Source organism: Somniosus microcephalus, chromosome 17, assembly GCF_052327205.1.
Source record: "Somniosus microcephalus isolate GS21.2 chromosome 17, FLI_Smic_1.0, whole genome shotgun sequence".
NCBI lineage: Eukaryota > Metazoa > Chordata > Chondrichthyes > Squaliformes > Somniosidae > Somniosus > Somniosus microcephalus.
The window spans coordinates 63,476,161-63,501,831 of record NC_141003.1 but is presented as its reverse complement, the minus strand read 5'-3'; the positions used below and the strand labels follow the sequence as shown (position 1 = coordinate 63,501,831).

The 25,671-nt window shown below is 56.2% G+C and overlaps 1 protein-coding gene across 1 annotated transcript in view; it reads right to left on the bottom strand.

The window, feature by feature from the left end:
- The window catches only part of mapk8ip2 (mitogen-activated protein kinase 8 interacting protein 2), a 71,018-nt gene that overhangs the window by 13,922 nt on the left and 31,425 nt on the right, over nucleotides 1–25,671 (bottom strand). The window contains exons 3-6 of the mRNA XM_086010544.1: nucleotides 10,501–10,704; nucleotides 9,824–9,899; nucleotides 2,357–5,152; nucleotides 343–418 (exon numbers count right to left, since the gene is read on the bottom strand). Of these exons, the coding sequence (XP_085866670.1) occupies nucleotides 343–418; nucleotides 2,357–5,152; nucleotides 9,824–9,899; nucleotides 10,501–10,704 (3,152 nt within the window). The remainder of the gene's footprint in view (nucleotides 1–342; nucleotides 419–2,356; nucleotides 5,153–9,823; nucleotides 9,900–10,500; nucleotides 10,705–25,671) is intronic.

Sequence of the window (25,671 nt, the reverse complement as noted above, 5' to 3'; positions counted from 1 at the left end):
TCTGTCCCTTTATTCACAACAACATTGATGCGTCACGGAGGGCTAAAGATCCTGAATAACACATATCAGATAAACTTCTGCAGTTCCTGGTCAAAACAGTGGCTAGCCTCTGTTACCATGGGCACATTAATGTTAACCATTCTTCACTGTCACACCCCCTGGGCTGATCAGAAACATCAGCCAATACGAAGGAAAGCTTTGACTTGCTCACAAGCTCCGGGCACCCTAGTCTTGTCTCAGTGATCCCCCACTCTGCTCTGCAGCAAGGTTAGGGTGATGCTGGGAGACAGGGGCACTGCTCAGGATCTCCCTCCAGTTTGAACCTTGGGGGATGATTCTTACCGGAACACCGCTCGATGAGTCTGCTCCCGCTCCTCACCATTTATTGTACAGGAGTAAAGGCCAAAAGATTCCGTACCTATTCAGGAGAGAGAGCACAAGGTCACTCCAGCCAGCAGGTGTCCCAGCCCCTCCCCACTCACCTCAACACCCACCCCCAACCCCCCACCTCAACACCAGCCCCCTCACCGCAACACCTGAAACCCCACCCTCACCGCAACATCCACCTCTCACCGCGACATCAGCACCGGTCCCCTCATCGCAACACCCGAAACCCCACCCTCACTGCAACATCCACCTCTCACCGCGACATCAGCACCGGTCCCCTCATCGCAACACCCGAAACCCCACCCTCACCGCAACATCCACCTCTCACCGCGACATCAGCACCGGTCCCCTCATCGCAACACCCGAAACCCCACCCTCACCGCAACATCCACCTCTCACCGCGACATCAGCACCGGTCCCCTCATCGCAACACCCGAAACCCCACCCTCACCGCAACATCCACCTCTCACCGCGACATCAGCACCGGTCCCCTCATCGCAAAACCCGAAACCCCACCCTCACCGCAACATCCACCTCTCACCGCGACATCAGCTCCGGTCCCCTCATCGCAACACCCGAAACCCCACCCTCACCGCAACTTCCACCTCTCACCGCGACATCAGCACCGGTCCCCTCATCGCAACACCCGAAACCCCACCCTCACCGCAACTTCCACCTCTCACCGCGACATCAGCACCAGCCCCCTCACCGCAACACCTGAAACCCCACCCTCACCGCAACTTCCACCTCTCACCGCAACATCAGCACCAGCCCCCTCACCGCAACACCTGAAACCCCACCCTCACCGCAACTTCCACCTCTCACCGTGACATCAGCTCCGGTCCCCTCACCACAACACCCGAAACCCCACCCTCACCGCAACTTCCACCTCTCACCGCGACATCAGCTCCGGTCCCCTCACCACAACACCCGAAACCCCACCCTCACCGCAACTTCCACCTCTCACCGCGACATCAGCACCGGTCCCCTCACCACAACACCCGAAACCCCACCCTCACCGCAACTTCCACCTCTCACCGCGACATCAGCACCGGTCCCCTCACCGCAACACCCGAAACCCCACCCTCACCGCAACTTCCACCTCTCACCGTGACATCAGCACCTGACCCTCATTGCAACAACCACCCATCACCGCAACCCCAGCCCCCCCACCCTCGCTGCCACAACCACCCATCACCGCAACCCCAGCCCCCCCACCCTCGCTGCCACATCCACCTCTCACCACAACCCCAGCACCCCCACCCTCGCTGCCACAACCACCCATCACCGCAACCCCAGCCCCCCCACCCTCGCTGCCACATCCACCTCTCACCACAACCCCAGCACCCCCACCCTCGCTGCCACATCCACCTCTCACCACAACACCAGCAACCCCACCCTCATTGCAACATCCACCTCTCACCTGGACACCAGCTCCCACACCCCTTACCTCAACACCCAGCCCCTACATCCTAAATCACCTTAAATCTGTGTCCTCTGTTACCGACCCTTCTGCCACTGGAAACAGTTTCTCTTTATTTACTCTATCAAAACTGTTCATGATTTTGAACACCTCTATCAAATCTCTTAAACTTCTCTGCTCTAAGGAGAACAACCCCAGCCTCTCCAGTCTTTCCATATAACTGAAGGCCCTCATCCTTGTATTATTGGCTACTGTCTTGCACTGTACAACCCAGTAACTAGTGGATTATCCTAGGTGCTGTATTCTCTCTCGGTCTATGACTACAAGGGATTTTCCATGAAACTGTTCCCAGAGCATGGAATCCTCAGCATTGACATTACACAAATGAGCAGAAAAATCATAGCTCAAAAATTGTGTGGCATATGTGGAAAATTATGCTAATCCGTGAAACGGGCTATCAATATGGAAGCACTCATTAGCATATGGTTTGCACTGGATGTGCCACACAGTGCATGCTGAGACTTGTAATGAGATGGCACAGCTTACTGGAAGATCGAGAAGTGCTGTTGACAAAAACATTGAGGAATTTCTTGGAAAACTGTGTGTCTGCTTCAGGCGATGAATCCTCCGATGAGATCTCAACGTCCCGTCTCCCCAGGCAGTCCCTGAACTCATTGTCCATTTCCAGCTCGCAGTTGTCGCATAGCGTTGAGAGCTCACTGTCGTCGCTCAAGATGGACGTGCAGCGCTTCAAACTGACAAGCTCCAAAGTGGTGTTTTCGTCTACCACCAGGGTGTATTTAATGGAATCGTAGGCCAGGGACTGGTCCAGCTGCTCGTTGGCTGCCCTGTGTAATGGGGACAGTTCCTTCAGGCTGAAAGCTCCATTTGACAGGTCATTAAAGGATATGGGTATTTTAGAGCTTGCATTAAACAGCGGAGAACGTGGGCTTGAGCATCTACTGGTAGAGTCGGTCTCGTCATTGACCGGCTTTGATTTCATCTGCACCTCCAAGGGTAATGCTCTAGAGTATTTATTCAGTTCACTTAACTTATCTTCTAGAATAAATGCAGCTTCTAGCTCTTCACTGAAACGTGGTGATCTCGTGTCCCGAATTGGCTTCATCCCTTGAAGGGATTCCACCGACTCCTCGTATTTGAAGCTTAGAGTGGAGCTAGGAATTGTGGCCTGTGTGGCTGCTACATAGTCCCATTCATCTGTGCGATTGTTCTTAAAATCCATGTTTAATTCTGCTTCTGCTTCACAGGAGCCAACTCTCGCTGGAGTAAATGACACATTACAACTGTCTCCTGTTACGACTGTGTCATTGGGTGGATTACTCAAAGCCAAGTAAAGGGTGGGCGGCTTATTGGCAGGAGTTGGCTCTAACTCAGTTTCCTTGATTCTTGTCCCTTTACCTTTTGCTTCATCTTCAGAGCGCATTAAGTCACCAAAATCATCATTGCTGTCCATTATCTCAATGTCTAATTCAGGATGGGAAAGATCTGCATTTTCAGAGCCTTCTTGGCCCGAGTTAATTTGGTAGCCTGAAGTGCGCAGTAGCTCGCTGACACTGACTGGCTCGATCTCAATGTCAGAGCATGAGGAAATAGTCTCACTGAATGAGTTAGTCTGCAGCCAACACTCATCTTTGACGGTGTGGGAGCCTTGTGAGATCATTGTGTTGACCATGTTACTAAGGAGCCAAGGAGAGTCAGAACTTTCACTCAGGTCAGGATCCGAATCATGATCAGAACATGAAGACTCAGAATCATTACTCAGTTCATCATCACTGTTCTCCTCAGCATTCTCTTGTGTTTGTGATTTAGGGCTTGGAGCTCGAGATATTGCTTGATTTGGTATAATATCAAGATATGTTGGCCTGGTACCTTCACTCTTACTGTCTGGTTTGAACTCTGAAGCTTGTGGTGAAGTAACCTGGTCTTTAGTTTGGTCAGGATCTTTCAAAGACCCAGCGATAACCTTGGCAAGTTGGTCAGTTATTAGTTCCGACTCCAAGACTCTGGCAGAAATATCTGAATTGGTTTCGTCCACCGCACAAAGTAATCTCCTTGTATATCCACTGTCATGGTCCCATTCGTTAACCGGTTCCAAAGAATTGACACTGATATTGTTGGCTGTCTTTACCAAGTACAATCGATCTTTGACACTTGCAGTACTGATTTCTCCTTCCCAGTCAATCTCATGATCAGAGTTGGGTGAGCTTGCTTCCTCGATTGAGTTGGTTAGGTGTGATGACCTACCACTGCTGCTCTCGCTGGTAAGGTCTAACTCTGTCTCAGAGATGGAAGAAATCATGTTGCATGCAGCACTGTTTCCACATGTATGTCTTTCTTCCAGTTCTTCCAGTTCTGAGTCAGAACCAGAGGACCCACCATCCTCACTTTGGTATGACTGGATGAATTTCTTGCTGCTTTTACTGGTGAGATCTGCCACGATGCCTGGGTCAGAGGAAGGAGATGCTGTATCGCTATTGGAACTAGATGGCTGTGCGTAGTCATCAGCAATCACTTGTGTGATGTGATCGTGTTCCAACTCTGAGGCCAAGTTGGGAATGGAAGATCCCATTGCAGTGGTGGCAGCGGTCTTCAAATTCGTTCTCTCGAGAATAGGTGGCACAAAAGCCGTTTGCTCGGAGTGTGGTCTGTGCATCTTGCTCCCAAACTCAACCCCAAACTCTAGTTCTAACTCTGCATCAGACACAGGAGTGCAGGAACCATTGCTAAGGTTGGATGAAGATAAGCATTTACTAATGGCAGCAAAGGTCTGATCAGCTTCAACCTCAGTATTCATCCCTAGTTCAGAGGCTAGTGTGTACGTTTCACTGGATCGATTACCAGGACAAGAATGTCCCTTGGAGCTACTGCTAATCAGGTCCTGTTCCAGCTCTGTGTCTGAGCTTTGTGACGTGATATTGTCTGCTGCATTAGTTGGATGTACATTGCCATCGTGATCAGGTTCCATCTCTGGGAAAGAGCTTGCTGACTTTCTATGAAAACCAAAAGACCCTGTCGGAGAGAGACAGTGTTTAGCGAGTTCTTTGTTTGCATGCAATGATGGATATGGCAATGATGACGATACAACATTCATATTATGATCCTCTATGAGTTGGTCAGCCTTGCTGTTACCGTATTCCAGAGTATCCCGCCGATTCCCTTCAAAATCGTATAGTAGGGGTTTCAGAGGTGACTGGGTTGACACAGTCTCTGTGTGTTTCAGTGGCGATCCATTACCATGCGGCCCAGAGTTCGGGGCGGTCGTACACCAGCCAGCAGGGTGGACACTGTCCTGGACACACTGATGTGGAGGGGTTAAATGACCTGTAATGACAAATTAACTTCCGTTAAAAGAACGAAAGAACTTGCATTTATATAGTGTCTTTCACAACCTCAGGATGTTCCAAAACACTTTACAGCTAATGAAGTACTTTTTGAAATGTTGTTACTGTTGTAATGTAGGAAACACAGCAGCCGCTGTGCGCACAATTTGCGCACAGCAAGGTCCCACATATAGCAATGAGATAAATGACCAGATTATCTGTATTAATGGTGTTGGTTGAAGGATAAATATTGGCCAGGTCACCGGCGTGAACTCCCATTGCTCTTCTTCCAATAGTGTCGTGGGATCTTCTATATCCGCCTGAGAGGGCAGACGGCATCTCTGACAGTGCAGCACTCCCTCAGTACTGCACAGAAGTGTCAGCCTAGATGATGGTCTCAAGTCTCTGGAGTGGGGCCTGAACCTTCTGATTCAGTGTTACCACTGAGCTAAGCCTGACACCCAAAAGAAAAAAGATGCTTTTATGGATCAATTCTCAGAAAATTCTGAAAGCACGTCAGTTAAAATGAATTACTTTGACGTGCAATGACTGGGTTTCCACAATATGTCCGGATTTCTTTCTAGATCAGGTAGGAGGCAGTGCTGGATCTTGTTCTTGGAAATGAAGTGGGGCAAGTAGGTAATGTAGAGTAGGGGAGCATTGAGGAAACTGCAACCAGAACATCATCAGGTTCAAAATAAAAACTGAAAAGGAGATCAAATAGTACAAGATAAAAGTACATGACTCAAGTTTCATTGAGTTAAGGAAACTTGCCCAGATAAACTGGAAGTAAAAACTGGCAGATCAGACAAACAGTGGGAAACAGTCAAAGAGGAGATGGTTGGTGTACAGACTAGACATGTTCACGCAGGGAGGGAAGTACACAGCAATAGCTGGAGTCCCTTGGATGAGTAGTGAAAATTGAAACGAGACTTAAAAAGGATGCATAGGGCAAACCTAGAATCATACAGCACAGGAGGAGGCCATTCGGCCCATCATGCCTGTGCCGGCTCTTTGAAAGAGCTATCGACTCCCCTGCTCTTTCCCCATAGCCCTGCAATTTTTTTCCTTTACAAGTATATTCAAAATATAGAGGGAAAGCAAAAAAGAGATTAGAAAGGCGACGAGTTAGGAAGAAAACTGGCAAATAATAAAAAGGGAAACAGTAAAAGAATTTGTAAACACATAGGGGGAAAAATTCGGTTGCTTTGCGCCTCCCTAAGAGGGCGCTAATGGGGCGCAAAGCAATTAGCGCCCGGGCGCAAAGCAATTAGCGCCCGGGCGCGGCACTGCCAGCGCCTCCCGTGAAATTCAACAGTGGCGGCCACGATCTTTGGTAGCGCCAGACGCTATGTCCGACAGGGTCAGGGCGGCCTACCTGCAGCCGGGGCGGCACTAATTAAAGGCGAGGTGCCGGGCGGCCATTTTTTTTGCTGGCTGCCTGCCAGCACCTACCCCCGTTGCCGTCCCCGGCCTGCTGAGAAGCCCCCCCGCGGAGTGCCGGCTGCGCTCCATGAGCCCGGCACTTCTCTTGAGTGCCGGGCTCTTTTGCCGGCACTCCGATCCCTGGTGGCCCAGCTGGGCCCCGGGTCATGCTGCGCAAGGCCCCTCCCCTTTAAGAAGGGGAGGAAGGCCTGCAGTACTGCGGCGCGACGCGCTGCAGCGCCACGATATTCCCTCGCAGCGCCCCAAGAGGGAGGCGGGGCGCTTCCAGTAACGCCCCACTTCCCTCTTGGGGCGCTACCGATGAATTTTGGCCATGGGGGCGCTAATTTTTTGGGGGCGCTAAAAGTAGCGCCCCAGCGAAGTTAGCACCCCAAAGGGGGCGAGACTCAATTTTTCCCCCCTTGAAAGTTAAAGACAGGGTAGGGTCAATTAGAGATGGAAATAGAAAACTCAGAGCATGAAGGAATTATGGAGAAGCTAAACAAGAGTTTTGCCTTGGTTTTTGCAAGAGTGTGGTATTGGGAATGAAAGGGTACATGAGAAGGAGGTGGAGCAATTAGAGAGGATAACGATATATAAGGAATGAGTGCTGAAAGTATTCGTGGCGCTCAAAGTACAAAAGGCACCAGGCCCTGCTGACAGGTATCTGAGAATGATGGGGAAGTCAGAGAGAGAATTGAGACGCTGAGAACAATCTTTCAAACATCCTCGGTTATGGAGGTTACGCCAGAGGACTGGAGAGATGCCAATGGAACATCTCTGGTCAAAATAGGAGAAAGGGATAAAGCAGGTAACCAGAAACCTGTCAGCCTAACCTCAGTAGTGGGTAATCTTCTACAGGCTATAATATGGGATAAAATTAACACTCACCTAGAAAGACATGGGTTAATTAAGAACAAATTGCATGGATTTGTAAAAGGTTCATTGTATCTGACGGATTTAATCAAGTTCTTTGAGGAAAATAGAGATTTGATGAAATGCTGGAAAAACAATCCACATACTCTCTGGACATGCAATCCTGATTGTTTTGCCTTTCTCCCCCCTCCCCTGAAGGTGCTGACTCTCTCCCCCTCCCTGAAGGTGCTGACTCTCTCCCTCCTCCCCTGAAGATGCTGACTCTCTCCCCCCTCCCTGAAGGTGCTGACTCTCTCCCCCGCCCTGAAGGTGCTGACTCTCTCCCCCCTCCCCTGAAGGTGCTGACTCTCTCCCCCTCCCTGAAGGTGCTGACTCTCTCCCTCCTCCCCTGAAGATGCTGACTCTCTCCCCCCTCCCTGAAAGTGCTGACTCTCTCCCCTCTCCCCTGAAGGTGCTGACTCTCTCCCTCCTCCCCTGAAGATGCTGACTCTCTCCCCCCTCCCTGAAGGTGCTGACTCTCTCCCTCCTCCCCTGAAGATGCTGACTCTCTCTCCCCTCCCTGAAGGTGCTGACTCTCTCCCTCCTCCCCTGAAGATGCTGACTCTCTCCCCCCTCCCTGAAGGTGCTGACTCTCTCCCCCGCCCTGAAGGTGCTGACTCTCTCCCCCCTCCCCTGAAGGTGCTGACTCTCTCCCCCTCCCTGAAGGTGCTGACTCTCTCCCCCTCCCTGAAGGTGCTGACTCTCTCCCCCTCCCCTGAAGGTGCTGACTCTCTCCCCCGTCTTGAAGGTCCTGACTCTCTCCCCCTCCCTGAAGGTGCTGACTCTCTCCCCCGCTCTAAAGGTTCTGACTCTCTCCCCCTCCCTGAAGGTCCTGACTCTCTCCCCCTCCCTGAAGGTGCTAACTCTCTCCCCCTCCCTGAAGGTGCTGACTCTCTGCCCACTCCCCTGAAGGTGCTGACTCTCTCCCCCCTCCCCTGAAGGTGCTGACTCTCTCCCCCTCCCTGAAGGTTCTGACTCTCCCCCTCCCCTGAAGGTGCTGACTCTCTCCCCCTCCCTGAAGGTGCTGACTCTCTGCCCCCTCCCCTGAAGGTGCTGACTCTCTTCCCCCTCCCTGAAGGTTCTGACTCTCCCCCCTCCCCTGAAGGTGCTGACTCTCTCCCCCTCCCTGAAGGTGCTGACTCTCTCCCCCTCCCTGAAGGTGCTGACTCTCTCCCCCCTCCCCTGAAGGTGCTGACTCTCTCCCCCCTCCCCTGAAGGTGCTGACTCTCTCCCCCTCCCTGAAGGTGCTGACTCTCTCCCCCCTCCCCTGAAGGTGCTGACTCTCTCCCCCTCCCCTGAAGGTGCTGACTCTCTCCTCTCTGCCCTGAAGGTGCTGACTCTCTCCCCCTCCCTGAAGGTGCTGACTCTCTCCCCCCTCCCCTGAAGGTGCTGACTCTCTCCCCCCTCCCCTGAAAGTGCTGACTCTCTCCCCCCTCCCCTGAAGCTGCTGACTCTCTCCCCCTCCCTGAAGGTGCTGACTCTCTCCCCCCTGCCCTGAAGGTGCTGACTCTCTCCCCCTCCCTGAAGGTGCTGACTCTCTCCCCCCTCCCCTGAAGGTGCTGACTCTCTCCCCCCTCCCCTGAAAGTGCTGACTCTCTCCCCCCTCCCCTGAAGCTGCTGACTCTCTCCCCCTCCCTGAAGGTGCTGACTCTCTTCCCCCCTCCCCTGAAGGTGCTGACTCTCTCCCCCCTCCCCTGAAAGTGCTGACTCTCTCCCCTCCCCTGAAGGTGCCAACAATTTCATTTGTCACAACTCTCTGAGTGAGGTTACTAAGTTGTGTGGACTGAGCTGAAGCAGCTGGCAACTCATTTCTGGTGAGAATCTTAAAATGAACAGAAAGAAACTTTTATGCCTTCAGTCCAAGCAAGATTCAAACTGAGGTCCAAGAAGTTGAAACTTATTGTGCCGCTAGTCCCTGACTGCTTTTAAAGTGTTTGCATGGGTGGTGCAATGGGGCATCTCACTGTAGAGCAGCAGGATCTAGGCTCATGCCAGCAATTCACCAGCGATCTCAACTGCCATACAGTGAAGTCACAAGGCATAGGCGAGGTGTTCTGGGCAGTGGGGGAGGAAACGTGTGGCTCCCGGAGACTGAAAAAGATTGACGAACTGAGGAAGAAGTCGCATCTTATTCCAGATGAACCTTGGGCCTTAAGGACAAGTCAAGATGTTCTGTGTTTGTGACTTAAGCTCCTGTTGCTGAAGTGTTGAGGTGGCCTTCATGTTGTTGACCCCTTTGGACAATGTGCGAGGATGGGGATGGAATGGAGAGCTCCCTCCCTCTTAACTCCCACCGTTGACCATCCTTGGGGAGAAACAGGTTGGTACTCACCACTAGAGGAATGGAGCAGTGTCTCCTGCCAGCTAGCTTTCCTGGGAGAGAAACTGGCATTGTTATTGAGAGAATCCTGGAAAAAGAAGAACAGGAACAAGTGTGAGGAATGCAAGCAATTCCACAACTACCTAAAATGTGAGGCACCAGTTATCATCTGGTACCTGGCCCAAGGTAACCCTACATTCTTCATGTTTAATCCTAGACAGTGACCAGTGGCAGGCTATTTGACCATAGAGCATTGCCGCCAAGCACACTTTCTAAGTGGGCCACTGGACAGTGATCAAGAGTGGGACCCCTGGCTGATATTTTGATCCCTTCCCCAGTCCTGGTGCCCTGAATCCAGTTTTAACGCCACACCTTAAATCGGCTAATTTCACACAGAGAGCTGGAACCTGGGACCTTCTGGGTCTCTATAACTCAGTACCACACCAGCTTCGACATTTAGTGCACTCCTCAGCCATTAGGGAACAGGTTTTAGACCTTAGTGGTCCAAAATGGCGTCCGCAGTGCACGCGCACATGCTTCTGGTGCGAGTCACGCCGAACGCCATATTGGTGAGGGCGTTAGCACATGCCTGTCTGTGATAGCTGGTCGTTCCCAAAATGTCACAATGCCGTTTTGAGTCCCCTTTTTCTATCATCTTTCTCTTGTGAACTCTTTGCTGTCTCACCAACCTGTGAGTGGGAGAGTGGAGTGGCGAGGTTTAAGGTGGTAGGTCGGGTCTGCTGGGTGGTTGTGGCAGAGGGCGAGGGCAGCAGTTCGGTTTCCTCCATGTCGTCTGTGTCATCAATCATTTCAAACTCCTGCAGATCATCCTGGAAGGAGCAGATCTCTGTCACAGCCTGAGGTGCACCCTTCACATCCAGCATCAAACAGTCCTAGAGAGGGAGCACAGCAGAGAACACTTATTAGAGCATGGGGGGGGCCGAGAAACCAGAGCACGGGGGGACCGAGAAACCAGAGCACGGGGGGACCGAGAAACCAGAGCACGGGGGGACTGAGAAACCAGAGCACGGGGGGACCGAGAAACCAGAGCACGGGGGGACCGAGAAACCAAAGCACGGGGGGACCGAGAAACCAGAGCACGGGGGGACCGAGAAACCAGAGCACGGGGGGACCGAGAAACCAGAGCACGGGGGGACCGAGAAACCAGAGCATGGGGGGACCGAGAAACCAGAGCACGGGGGGACCAAGAAACCAGAGCACGGGGGGGGGGGGGGGGGACTGAGAAACCAGAGCACGGGGAGACTGAGAAACCAGAGCACGGGGGGACTGAGAAACCAGAGCATGGGGGGGGGGGGGGGACTGAGAAACCAGAGCACGGGGGGACTGAGAAACCAGAGCACGGGGGGACTGAGAAACCAGAGCATGGGGGGGGGGGGGGACTGAGAAACCAGAGCACGGGGGGGACTGAGAAACCAGAGCACGGGGGGACTGAGAAACCAGAGCACGGGGGGGGGGGTGGGGGGGGGGACTGAGAAACCAGAGCACGGGGATGCAGAAATCAGAATTTTGGGCTCTCAAAAATCTAGAGGAGGTTGCTGATGTTGGGTAGATTCTGGCTTTGGAGAAATTTGTAAAGGAGGATAAGGACTGTAAAGTCACTAATTTAAGGGGTGGAGAGGCAGTGGCGGTTGGTAAGGGGGGAGTGAGTGGAACTTAGCAGAGGATAGGATGCGGCAGCAGAGTTGTGGATGAGTTGGGGCGCAAAATTCGGATCCGTAGCGCCCATTTTTTGGACACTGCGGCCTAGAAATTGAGTAGCCTTAGCGCCGCATTTGAGGCGCTAGAGGGCCTAGCGCTGGAGTTATGGCCAGCTTAGAAATTCCCTGGGGCCCTAGAATCGGCGGTAGACCGGTAGCGCTGCGCCGGCACCGATGACTTCATCGGTGTGCGCAGCGTCCCGGTTGCCGTGGTGACGGGCCCCAGCGCCGAAATTGAGTTGCGGCCGCCTCGCCCGTGGCAGCCGCAACTAAGATTTTTTCAACCGAGTCTTCCCCGAGTTAGCGCCGGCGCATTAAGGTCGCGCGGCGGCCGGCCGCTTTCCCGCCGGCCGCCTGCCCGCACCTCCCTCCCCGGACTCCTCCACCTCCCCCCCGCGGAACAGATGCGTCTGGCCTGCAAGCCCGGCACTTGTCCGAGGTGCCGGGCTCATTTTTTTCAATATTTGAACGGACAACGGGCGGGTGCAGGCAGCTCCTCCTTAACTGAAGGAGGAGGCCTGCACTTCCCCAGCCTGCCGCACCGCATCGGGTCCCGCAGCGCCGGATTAGCGCCGCAATGCGGCAGTCAGCGCCCATTGGGAGGCGCTCACGCCCCGCCAGTAGCGCCGGCAGCCGTCTGGGCGCGGCGCTACTGAATTTTTGGCGCGCGCAGGGGGACTTAGCGCCGGCGCTAAATTTCCGGCGCTAAAGCCCTGGCGCGGCGCCAACTCAATTTCTAGGCCTGCAAGTGCCCTTAGTGGTCCAAAACGGCGTCCGCAGCACACGCACACACGCTTCTGGTGCGAGTCACGCCGAATGCCATATTGGTGAGGGCATTAGCACATGCGCAGTGAGCGTCCGCCAGAAGAATGCAGAGTAAGCAGATCAGGACATCACGCTGATTTGACAGCAGCGCTGCCATTTTGGAGCTCAATGCTCCAGCTAACTCTCTCTCTTAAGCTTGCACAGCTGAACATGCGTTCAGAAACAGGAACGACCCACCCACTGGCGCTTTTTAAAGGGATCATCAACTACTTTCAGCTTAGTTGCTGATTGATTGCTGCGACTGTACAAGTGTTTGGCGCTTTCTAGAGTTTTTTAAAGTTGCTAAAATCTACAGGGGGTAGTGAGGCAGGTGCTGAAGGACTTTGTCCTGACCTCAAGGCTTTTGCACAAGCCAGTTGCTTCCAGACATGGGTGCAGTAGTAGGCATTCCACTTGGAATACAGCATGACTGGGAGAATGAGCAGAGGCGACACAGAGCAGGGCAAGCTGCTGGAAGAGGGAAGAGGAAGAGGAGGAGAAGGGCTCTCAGCAGGAGGCTATATCCACCCAGGGTGTTCAGGGAGTAATTCCCCTGCCTGAACCTCAGCGAGGAACAGTGTGTGAGACGTCTGTGCTTCACTAAAGACGTCTTCACTGAAATCTGTCACCGCTGCTGCTGCAGCCACAACTGCAACCTCAAAACAGGGCGAGGACTGCATTGCCTGTGGCTGTGAAGGTGACTGTGGCCATGAACCTTTATACGTCGGGCTCCTTCCAAGCAACATCTCGCAGTTTGCCGTCCACTGTTGCATAAGGAAGGTCACTGAGGCTCTCTATTCTAAGAGGGCTGACTACATTTCATTCTCTCTTGCCAGAGACCAGCAGGTGGAGCGAGCACGTGGCTTTGTGAAGATTGCAGGCTTCCCCATGGTGCAGGGCACCATTGACCGCATGCACTTCGCTTTGTGGGCGCACTTCGCTTTGTGGGCGCTGTATGTCAACTCTGAGATGTATTGCAACCGAAAGCGATTCCACTCCCTCAACGTTCAGCTGGTGTGCGACCATACGCAGCAAATCATGCAGGTCAATGCCCAGTATCCTGGCAGCAGTCATGATGCCTTCATTCTGCGGCAGTCCTCTGTGCCATCCGCATTTGAGCCACCATGACAACCAGAGGGTGGCTACTGGGCAACAAGGGCAATCCGTTGACGGCATGGCTCATGACTCCGTTGCACACGTGGACAGCTTGCATTCAATGAAAGCCATGCTGCCACAGAAAATGTGATAGAGCAGACCATTAACATGCTGGAAAACGCTTCCGCTGCCTTGACTGCTCTGGAGGAGCCCTGCAGTATTCAGCAGAACGGGTGTCAAGATTCGTGGTGGTCTGCTGCATGCTGCACAACCTCGCCACCATGAGGGCACAGCCCTTGCTACCAGCTATATGGCGAGCAGGAGGAGGCGGAAGAAGAGGAAGGGAGGAGGCAACCTAGACAGCCCCATTCTGGTCCAGTTGTCCATCCGACTGTGATACCAATAAACGCAACCTCAATTCCCCATTCACCAACAGTCCCACACCTTACCTTCCCCCTGTTATTGATCATCATAGCATCCGCTTGGCCACAATGCAAAAATAAAAGCCAACACAAAATAAACATTCCAAACAAAATTTATAAATTAAACCATGCCATATTGTATAGAAACATCAACTAATCACCCTTGCGCTTTCCCTTAGTACAGGGGCAGGGAAAGTGGGGAGGGGAGGAAAGAACAAAAGGGAAGGTCTGTGATAGGGTGATAAGCAGGAGAGATTAAATGGCAAAATGGATGATGGAGCAAGACAAAAGTGGGGGGGGGGGGGTAATGAGACAAGTAAAGAAACAAAAGACGGGTCTAGAAGAGGTGTAAATGGGAATAGCAGAATCATCAACACATTTGTCATACCTCTGCACTTGCTTAAAATCTGTTACACTTCTAACTTTTTCCAGTTCTGACGCAAGGTCATCGACCTGAAACGTTAACTCGGTTTCTCTCTCCACAGATGCTGCTTGACCTGCTGAGTATTTCCAGCATTTTCTGTTTTTATTACAAGGGATCTGACACCTGTTTTAGACGGCTGCATGGGAACAATTATCATTGATATACTGAGATACATTTAGTAGTGGCCCTTCGCCTGTACACATAGTCCTAATGCTAAATTGGTATAGGTCGCGCCCATTTTGCAATGCATACCAATTTCTACCCCTTCCTCTCCTCTCAAGCTCCAAAGGCCCCATCCTACACACTTGCTGTCCTCCCCACTGTGTTGAGATAAATACCCATTGCACTGTCTCCTAATCAAACTCATTCGGATGGATTTTACCAGCCCTGAGGAGGCGAGTTTGGAGGCAGGACTGCTGGCAAAATGGGAAAAATTGGGAGCGTCTGAACCATCTTCCCGGGAGGTGAGTCCCCGACTCGCGCAGGGACCCATCTCCTCGAGGCGGAAAGGGGATTAGAGCCAATTAACTGCCTGTTAACAGGTAGTTAACAGGCAGTTTTGAGGCTTATCCCCATTTTACTCACACAAGTGCGGGCTTCCCGACAGCTGTGAACCTCGCCAGGGTCAGCAAGGAGAGCAGTGGGTCTGCGGGGGTGAGAGGGGTCGAATTGTCTGCTGTAGAGGTGAGTGATGGGTACAAGTGTGGACAGATAAGTATGAGAAGTGAGTGTAAAGTGTTGGAAAAAGTTTCCTTACCTTTGTTTCTTTCTGCAGGCTTCAACCCTTGGGGATCCGGAGATGCCTCATCTCAATGGCAGAGATGACAGAATGGCTGCTTAATTCTCAGATGCAGCAGCCATCTGCTTTCTGCTGAGGAGAGAGGTCTTGGTGAGTCTTCATGCAAGGGCTCACCTTAGAACCGAGATTGTCAGTGTTTGACAGCTTCTCAAAGCTGTCAAACGCTGACCATTCATCTGTCAAAAAATTTTCGACAGATGAAACGTCATACGCTGACGTCCTCTGTCACAAGCTTTCCCTTAATTGGCTGGCTAAACCCGCAGGGCGGGCTTAACAAGCTCAATCAAGGGAAAATAGCGTTGGTTGGTCAGAAGTTGTTGGGGGTGGGACTAAAACCCGAAAACCAGCAGTCCCGCCTCCAACGCGCCCCCATTGACAAAATCCAGCCCATTAGTTCCCAGGACCTGAGAACTGTGGTCCTCCTCACCTCCAACAGCCTTTTCCCCCCCCTGCCTTCCAGAAGCTTTTAAAAGCCAAGCTTGGCGTCTCCAAATCACCCAGATTCCTCAATTTACAAAACAGGGTCTGTGTGGAATAAGTCTGAGGATGGAATCACTGTGGTGGATTCAAGCTATGGATGATAGACTCAGAAAGAACCCTGTCCCTTGAAACAGTAAAATGCCTGGACTCTATAATAAATCATTTTTACGATTACACTGAGGGAATCGATGAGCTGAATCAGCACTGCCCAGGAAACTTAATCTTCTCTGCCTGGTGCCCAAGCTCCTGAGGGACCTCTGGTGTTTCACTAATGAATCCTGCAGGCCATGAATAATTCAGTAAAATCTGCTTATGGCCAGGGTAATGGGCTGATAAAAGGTGGGGGAGGGGGAAAGAAGCCAGTCAGTGCCAGCCACAGAGAAAAGGGCTGTTGACAGCTTCATCAATCCCAACCAAATGTCAAACAAGACGGGACACTTTCCTGCCAACGGGGACAACTATAATGTAACCAATGTAGGAATTAACGAATTCCTACGAATAACTGAGATCGACACCAGAGAACGATTAAACAGGTCTTTACTCAACGGAGATGCCACGAGGACTGACTGGGCAGTCCTGTGGTTTGCGACGTGACGCCATCGCGTTTGCCCGCGTTTTCCCGCGCTCTTAAAGGGGCCACGCCCCGTACATGCAAACTCTATATACAAAACACAGTAATGCCTAACACAATGGTACAGGTTTAGGCTGGTGTTAGAACCTCGTTAAAGAGAATTATATACAGTTAGCCAGAGTCATTCAGTGGTTCTGCCACACCAATGTTTAATTTTGAGTTTTAATTTAGTTTCCTTTTGCATCCGTTCATAATAATCCTCAGGTGGGAGGGACTGCTGCTCGGCCTGGCCAGTGTGGCTGCTAAGGGTGGGTGTGTGTGAGTGGATGAATCGCATTCTTTCTGAACTCCTGGCTGACCCTGCTCTTCCGCCGCTTCTAATCCTCATCAGACTTGTGAAACCATTCACATTGATATACTGAGATACAATTAGCAATAAGGCTAACCACGAACTGCAACTGTGAGAAGTAGTACAGTCACCACCACTTAAAACCTTCACCGTTGAAACCGGCAGTCACTTATATTGGGCAAAAGGCAAAAAGCATTCACCATTTGCACTGACGTCCATTTCACAGTTGCCGGTTACAGCGCCTGTACTGCTCCCTTTATCTAGGGCAGAATCTGCTGGAGGCTGGTGTTTTATTGGAAAGTGAGCCAGTGATTGACGTCAGTGCTGCAGATTATGGCTGCTCCCAAATTCCTGTGACAAGTCGAATTCTTTTTCAGTCACCCTGGTGAAGCTATACCTGTCCTATTTGACCCTGAGAGGAGCTTCCGACCACATATCCGTGCCATCACTAAGACCGCCTATTTCAATCTCTGTAACATTGTCCGACTCCACCTCTGCCTAAACTCATCTGCTGCTGAAACACTTGTCCATGCCTTTGTTAGTTCTAGATTTGACTATTCCAATGCACTCCTGGCTGGCCTCCCACATTCTACCCTCCGCAAACTTGAGGTCATCCAAAACTCTGCTGCCCATGTCCCAACTCGCACCAATTCCCGTTCATCCATCACCCCTGTGCTTGCTGAGCTACATTGGCTCCCGGTTAAGCAATGCCTCGATTTTAAAACTCTCTTTCTTTTTTTCAAATCCCTCACCCCTCCCTATCTCTGTGAACTCCTCTAGCCCTACAACCCTCCGAGATCTCTGTGCTCCTCCAATTCTGGCCTCTTGAGCATATCTGATTCTAATCGCTCCACCATTGGTGGCCGTGCCTTTAGCTGCCAACGCCCTAAGCTCTGGAATTCACTCCCTAAACCTTGCCGCTTCTCTACCTCTCTCCTCCTTTAAGACGCTCCTTAAAACCTACCTCATCTGCCTTAATATCTCTTTATGTGGCTCGGTGTCAAATTTTGTTTGATAACGCTCCTGTGAAGCACTTTGGGAGGATTACTTCATTACATAAGCTATATAAATGCAAGTTGTAGTTTTCTGAGTTGGGACTGAGAGCTGGGGCACTGGGAGCTGGGACTGGGAGGGGGCGCTGGGAGCTGGGGCACTGGGAGCTGGGGCACTGGGAGCTGGGGGCTGACAGCTGGGGCGCTGGGAGCTGGGGCGCTGGGGGGCTGGGAGCTGGGGCTCTGAGAGCTGGGGGCTGACAGCTGGGGCGCTGGGAGCTGGGGCACTGGGAGCTGGGGCTCTGAGAGCTGGGGGCTGACAGCTGGGGCGCTGGGAGCTGGGGCTCTGAGAGCTGGGGGCTGACAGCTGGGGCGCTGGGAGCTGGGGCGCTGGGGGGCTGGGAGCTGGGGGGCTGGGAGCTGGGGCGCTGGGAGGCTGGGAGCTGGGGGGCTGGGAGCTGGGGCACTGGGGCGCTGGGAGTGGGGCGCTGGGAGTGGGGCGCTGGGAGCTGGGGCGCTGGGAGCTGGGGGGCTGGGAGCTGGGGGGCTTGGAGCTGGCGGGCTGGGAGGCTGGGAGCTGGGGGGCTGGGAGCTGGGGGGCTGGGGCGCTGGGAGCTGGGGGGCTGGGGAGCTGGGGCGCTGGGAGTGGGGCTGGGAGCTGGGGGGCTGGGACTGGGGGGCTGGGGGGCTGGGAGCCTGGGACTGGGGGGCTGGGAGTGGGGCGCTGGGAGTGGGGCGCTGGGAGTGGGGCGCTGGGAGCTGGGGCGCTGGGAGCTGGGGGGCTGGAGCGCTGGGAGCTGGGGTGCTGGGAGTGGGGCTGGGAGCTGGGGGGCTGGGAGCTGGGGGGCTGGGAGCTGGGAGGCTGGGAGCTGGGGGGCTGGGCGCTGGGGGGCTGGGCGCTGGGGGGCTGGGGCGTTTGGGGGACTGGGGCGCTGGGTGCTGGGGGGCTGGGAGTTGAGGCACTGGGAGTTGGGGGGCTGGGAGCTGGGAGTTGGGGGGCTGGGAGCTGGGGGGCTGGGAGTTGGGGGGCTGGGAGCTGGGGGGCTGGGAGTTGAGGCACTGGGAGTTGGGGGGCTGGGAGCTGGGGGGCTGGGAGCTGGGGGGCTGGGAGTTGGGGGGCTGGGAGCTGGGGGGCTGGGAGTTGAGGCACTGGGAGTTGGGGGGCTGGGAGCTGGGAGTTGGGGGGCTGGGAGCTGGGGGGCTGGAGCTGGGAGTTGAGGCACTGGGAGTTGGGGGGCTGGGAGCTGGGGGGCTGGGAGTGGGCCTGGGGGGCTGGGAGTTGGGGAGCTGGGAGCTGGGGGGCTGGGAGTTGAGGCACTGGGAGTTGGGGGGCTGGGAGCTGGGAGTTGAGGCACTGGGAGTTGGGGGGCTGGGAGCTGGGAGTTGAGGCACTGGGAGTTGGGGGGCTGGGAGCTGGGACGCTAGGAGTTGAGGCACTGGGAGTTGGGGGGCTGGGAGTTGGGTGACTGGGAGCTGGGAGTGGGGCTGGGAGCTGGAAGTCGGGCTGGGAGCTGGGGGGCTGGGAGCTGGGAGTTGAGGCGCTGGGAGTTGGGGGGCTGGGAGTTGGGGCACTGGGAGTTGGGGGGCTGGGAGTTGGGGGGCTGGGAGTTGGGGGGCTGGGAGCTGGGGGGCTGGGAGCTGGGGGGCTGGGAGTTGGGGGGCTGGGAGTTGGGGGCTGGGAGTTGGGGGACTGGGAGTTGGGGGACTGGGAGCTGGGAGTTGGGGGACTGGGAGCTGGGGGACTGGGAGCTGGGAGGTGAGGCACTGGGAGTTGGGGGACTGGGAGTTGGGGGACTGGGAGTTGGGGGGCTGGGAGTTGGGGGGCTGGGAGTTGGGGGGCTGGGAGTTGGGGGGCTGGGAGTTGGGGGGCTGGAAGTTGGGGGGCTGGGAGTTGGGGGACTGGGAGTTGGGGGGCTGGGAGCTGGGAATGGGGCTGGGAGCTGGGGGGCTGGGAGCTGGGGGGCTGGGAGCTGGGACGCTGGGAGTTGAGGCACTGGGAGTTGGGGGGCTGGGAGTTGGGGGGCTGGGAGCTGGGGGGCTGGGAGCTGGGAGTGGGGCTGGGAGCTGGAAGTGGGGCTGGGAGTTGGGGGGCTGGGAGCTGGGGGGCTGGGAGCTGGGACGCTGGGAGTTGAGGCACTGGGAGTTGGGGGGCTGGGAGTTGGGGGACTGGGAGTTGGGGAGCTGGGAGTTGGGGGGCTGGGAGCTGGGGGGCTGGGAGTTGGGGGGCTGGGAGTTGAGGCACTGGGAGTTGGGGGGCTGGGAGCTGGGAGTTGGGGGGCTGGGAGCTGGGGGGCTGGAGCTGGGAGTTGAGGCACTGGGAGTTGGGGGGCTGGGAGCTGGGGGTCTGGGAGTGGGCCTGGGGGGCTGGGAGTTGGGGAGCTGGGAGCTGGGGGGCTGGGAGTTGAGGCACTGGGAGTTGGGGGGCTGGGAGCTGGGAGTTGAGGCACTGGGAGTTGGGGGGCTGGGAGCTGGGAGTTGAGGCACTGGGAGTTGGGGGGCTGGGAGCTGGGACGCTAGGAGTTGAGGCACTGGGAGTTGGGGGGCTGGGAGTTGGGGGACTGGGAGCTGGGAGTGGGGCTGGGAGCTGGAAGTCGGGCTGGGAGCTGGGGGGCTGGGAGCTGGGAGTTGAGGCGCTGGGAGTTGGGGGGCTGGGAGTTGGGGCACTGGGAGTTGGGGGGCTGGGAGTTGGGGGGCTGGGAGTTGGGGGGCTGGGAGTTGGGGGGCTGGGAGCTGGGGGGCTGGGAGCTGGGAGCTGGGGGGCTGGGAGTTGGGGGGCTGGGAGTTGGGGGCTGGGAGTTGGGGGACTGGGAGCTGGGAGGTGAGGCACTGGGAGTTGGGGGACTGGGAGTTGGGGGGCTGGGAGTTGGGGGGCTGGGAGTTGGGGGGCTGGAAGTTGGGGGGCTGGGTGTTGGGGGACTGGGAGTTGGGGGGCTGGGAGCTGGGAATGGGGCTGGGAGCTGGGGGGCTGGGAGCTGGGGGGCTGGGAGCTGGGACGCTGGGAGTTGAGGCACTGGGAGTTGGGGGGCTGGGAGTTGGGGGGCTGGGAGCTGGGGGGCTGGGAGCTGGGAGTGGGGCTGGGAGCTGGAAGTGGGGCTGGGAGTTGGGGGGCTGGGAGCTGGGGGGCTGGGAGCTGGGACGCTGGGAGTTGAGGCACTGGGAGTTGGGGGGCTGGGAGTTGGGGGACTGGGAGTTGGGGGGCTGGGAGCTGGGGGGCTGGGAGTGGGGCTGGGAGTTGGGGGGCTGGGAGCTGGGGGGCTGGGAGCTGGGGGGCTGGGAGCTGGGACGCTGGGGGACTGGGAGTTGAGGCACTGGGAGTTGGGGCGCTGGGAGTTGGGGGGCTGGGAGTTGGGGGACTGGGAGTTGGGGGGCTGGGAGTTGGGGGGCTGGGAGTTGGGGGGCTGGGAGTTGGGAGTGGGGCTGGGAGCTGGGAGCTGGGGCGCTGGGAGCTGGCGGGCTGGAGCGCTGGGAGCTGGGGTGCTGGGAGTGGGGCTGGGAGCTGGGGGGCTGGGAGCTGGGGGGCTGGGAGCTGGGAGGCTGGGGGCTGGGAGGCTGGGAGGTGGGGGGCTGGGCGCTGGGGGGCTGGGCGCTGGGGGGCTGGGGCGTTTGGGGGACTGGGGCGCTGGGGGCTGGGGGGCTGGGAGTTGAGGCACTGGGAGTTGGGGGGCTGGGAGCTGGGGGGCTGGGAGTTGGGGGGCTGGGAGCTGGGGGGCTGGGAGTTGAGGCACTGGGAGTTGGGGGGCTGGGAGTTGGGGGGCTGGGAGCTGGGGGGCTGGGAGTTGGGGGGCTGGGAGCTGGGGGGCTGGGAGTTGAGGCACTGGGAGTTGGGGGGCTGGGAGCTGGGAGTTGGGGGGCTGGGAGCTGGGGGGCTGGAGCTGGGAGTTGAGGCACTGGGAGTTGGGGGGCTGGGAGCTGGGGGGCTGGGAGTGGGCCTGGGGGGCTGGGAGTTGGGGAGCTGGGAGCTGGGGGGCTGGGAGTTGAGGCACTGGGAGTTGGGGGGCTGGGAGCTGGGAGTTGAGGCACTGGGAGTTGGGGGGCTGGGAGCTGGGAGTTGAGGCACTGGGAGTTGGGGGGCTGGGAGTTGGGGGAGTGGAAGCTGGGAGTGGGGCTGGGAGCTGGAAGTCGGGCTGGGAGCTGGGGGGCTGGGAGCTGGGAGTTGAGGCGCTGGGAGTTGGGGGGCTGGGAGTTGGGGCACTGGGAGTTGGGGGGCTGGGAGTTGGGGGGCTGGGAGTTGGGGGGCTGGGAGTTGGGGGGCTGGGAGTTGGGGGGCTGGGAGCTGGGGGGCTGGGAGCTGGGAGCTGGGGGGCTGGGAGTTGGGGGCTGGGAGTTGGGGGACTGGGAGCTGGGAGTTGGGGGACTGGGAGCTGGGGGACTGGGAGCTGGGAGGTGAGGCACTGGGAGTTGGGGGACTGGGAGTTGGGGGACTGGGAGTTGGGGGGCTGGGAGTTGGGGGGCTGGAAGTTGGGGGGCTGGGAGTTGGGGGACTGGGAGTTGGGGGGCTGGGAGCTGGGAATGGGGCTGGGAGCTGGGGGGCTGGGAGCTGGGGGGCTGGGAGCTGGGACGCTGGGAGTTGAGGCACTGGGAGTTGGGGGGCTGGGAGTTGGGGGGCTGGGAGCTGGGGGGCTGGGAGCTGGGAGTGGGGCTGGGAGCTGGAAGTGGGGCTGGGAGTTGGGGGGCTGGGAGCTGGGTGGCTGGGAGCTGGGACGCTGGGAGTTGAGGCACTGGGAGTTGGGGGGCTGGGAGTTGGGGGACTGGGAGTTGGGGGGCTGGGAGCTGGGGGGCTGGGAGTGGGGCTGGGAGCTGGGGGGCTGGGAGCTGGGGGGCTGGGAGCTGGGACGCTGGGGGACTGGGAGTTGAGGCACTGGGAGTTGGGGCGCTGGGAGTTGGGGGGCTGGGAGTTGGGGGACTGGGAGTTGGGGGACTGGGAGTTGGGGGACTGGGAGTTGGGGGGCTGGGAGTTGGGGGGCTGGGAGTTGGGGGGCTGGGAGTTGGGGGGCTGGGAGTTGGGGGGCTGGGAGTTGGGGGGCTGGGAGTTGGGGGGCTGGGAGTTGGGGGGCTGGGAGTTGGGAGTGGGGCTGGGAGCTGGGGGGCTGGGAGCTGGGGGGCTGGGACGCTGGGAGTTGAGGCACTGGGAGTTGGGGGGCTGGGAGCTGGGGGGCTGGGAGCTGGGAGTTGAGGCACTGGGAGTTGGGGGGCTGGGAGCTGGGGGACTTGGAGCTGGGAGTGGGGCTGGGAGCTGGTCGCTGATGTTTGGTCACCCTGTTCGCAAGTTTTATTAAAGTTAAAACCGTCTCTGGATAAGTGCAGCTGACATCATTTCGAGCTTGGGGATTATATTGTTTTAGAACAAGGTATTTTAGGGAGAGTGACTATAACATTTTAATGCTAGGAATGCTCAACACATGAAAGTCTGCAATGGCAGTTATACCGGACATCGCGTATAAGGGCCAGATCACATTGACACGAAGACGCCGGTTATAAGCGGTGGGCACTGTAACAGGATGTATTTCACATTTTGTTAAGTTTGCTGATTTTTCCTTCAATGCTCCTGACTCACTGCTGTTCAGGTGTCAGCTGTGGCTCAGTGGGCAGCACTCTCGCCTCTGAGTCAGAAGGTCGTGGGTTCAAGTCTCACTCCAGAGATTCCAGCTGACAATCCCAGTGCAGTACCGAGGGAAAGTGTCGTCTTTCGGATGAGACATTAAGGCCTAGAAATTGAGTTTGCGCTGCGCCAGGGCTTTAGCGCCGGAAGTTAGCGCCGGCGCTAAGTCCCTTTGCGCGCGCCAAAAATTCAGTAGCGCCGCGCCCAAACGGCTGCCGGCGCTACTGCAGGGTTTTAGCGCCTGAAAACTGGCGCAACGCGCCGCATTGCGGCGCTATTCCGGCGCTGCGGCGCCCGCTGCGGTGCGGCAGGCTCGGGAAGTGCAGGCCTCCTCCTTCCTTTAAGGAGGAGCTGCCTGCACCCGGCCGCGGCCCGCGCAAATCTCCTCAAAAATGAGCCCGGCACCTCGGACAAGTGCCGGGCTTGCATCTGTTCCGGGGGGGGTGGGAGAAGTCCGGGGAGGGAGCTGCGGGCAGGCGGCCGGCGGGAAAGCGGCCGGCCGCCGCACCTCCTTAAAGCGCCGGCGCAGACTCCGGCAGCACTCGTTTGCCGGAGTCTTAGTTGCGGCTGCCACTGGCGAGGCGGCCGCAACTGAATTTCGGCTTGGGGCCGGGTTACCACGGCAACCGGGACGCTGCGCACACCGATGACGTCATCGGTGCCGGCGCAGCGCTACCGGTCTACCGCCGCGGAAGGGCCCCAGGCAATTTAGGAACCGGCGCCAATTGCAGCGCTAGGCCCTCTAGCGCCGCAAAATCGGTGCTAAGGGCACTGAATTTCTAGGCCTAAGTCTCTTATCTCAGGACTATGGTACTATTCCAAAAATAGCAGGAAGATCTCCCAATGTCCTGGACAATATTTATCATCGCTAAGACAGGTTATCTGGTCACTTATTTCATTGCTGTTTGTGGGATCTTGCAGTGCACAAATTGGCTGCCGTGTTTCCTATATTACAACAGTTACTACACTTCAAAAGTACTTAATTGGCTGTAAAGCGCTTTGGGATGCCCTGAGGTTGTGAAAGGTGCTATATAAATGCAAGTTTTTTCTTTTTACTGGGCACTGACCTCTGGAACTGCAGTTTAAATCTAGCCCCAGTGATGGTTAAAGTGGTCCTTTGGCCTGAAGGGTCTGTGTACAATCAGTTAGTAGCAGCCTCAATCCGATGACCAGTGGGGAGTGTTTGATGGGACAGTGTAGAGGAAGCTTTACTCTGTATCAAACCTGTGCTGTACCTGCCCTGGGAGTGTTTGATGGGACAGTGTAGAGGAAGCTTTACTCTGTATCAAACCTGTGCTGTACCTGCCCTGGGAGTGTTTGATGGGGCAGTGTAGAGGGAGCTTTACTCTGTATCAAACCCGTGCTGTACCTGCCCTGGGAGTGTTTGATGGGGCAGTGTAGAGGGAGCTTTACTCTGTATCTAACCCGTGCTGTACCTGCCCTGGGAGTGTTTGATGGGACAGTGTAGAGGAAGCTTTGCTCTGTATCAAACCCGTGCTGTACCTGCCCTGGGAGTGTTTGATGGGACAGTGTAGAGGGAGCTTTACTCTGTATCAAACCCGTGCTGTACCTGCCCTGGGAGTGTTTGATGGGGCAGTGTAGAGGGAGCTTTACTCTGTATCAAACCCGTGCTGTACCTGCCCTGGGAGTGTTTGATGGGACAGTGTAGAGGAAGCTTTACTCTGTATCAAACCCGTGCTGTACCTGCCCTGGGAGTGTTTGATGGGACAGTGTAGAGGGAGCTTTACTCTGTATCAAACCCGTGCTGTACCTGCCCTGGGAGTGTTTGATGGGGCAGTGTAGAGGGAGCTTTACTCTGTATCAAACCCGTGCTGTACCTGCCCTGGGAGTGTTTGATGGGACAGTGTAGAGGAAGCTTTACTCTGTATCAAACCCGTGCTGTACCTGCCCTGGGAGTGTTTGATGGGACAGTGTAGAGGGAGCTTTACTCTGTATCAAACCCGTGCTGTACCTGCCCTGGGAGTGTTTGATGGGGCAGTGTAGAGGGAGCTTTACTCTGTATCAAACCCGTGCTGTACCTGCCCTGGGAGTGTTTGATGGGGCAGTGTAGAGGAAGCTTTACTCTGTATCAAACCCGTGCTGTACCTGCCCTGGGAGTGTTTGATGGGGCAGTGTAGAGGGAGCTTTACTCTGTATCAAACCCGTGCTGTACCTGCCCTGGGAGTGTTTGATGGGGCAGTGTAGAGGGAGCTTTACTCTGTATCTAACCCGTGCTGTACCTGCCCTGGGAGTGTTTGATGGGACAGTATAGAGGGAGCTTTACTCTGTATCTAACCCATGCTGCACCTGCCCTGGGAGTGTTTGATGGGACAGTGTAGAGGGAGCTTTACTCTGTATCTAACCCGTGCTGTACCTGCCCTGGGAGAGTTTGATGGGACAGTGTAGAGGGAGCTTTACTCTGTATCTAACCCGTGCTGTACCTGCCCTGGGAGAGTTTGATGGGACAGTGTAGAGGGAGCTTTACTCTGTATCTAACCCGTGCTGTACCTGCCCTGGGAGAGTTTGATGGGACAGTGTAGAGGGAGCTTTACTCTGTATCTAACCCGTGCTGTACCTGCCCTGGGAGAGTTTGATGGGACAGTGTAG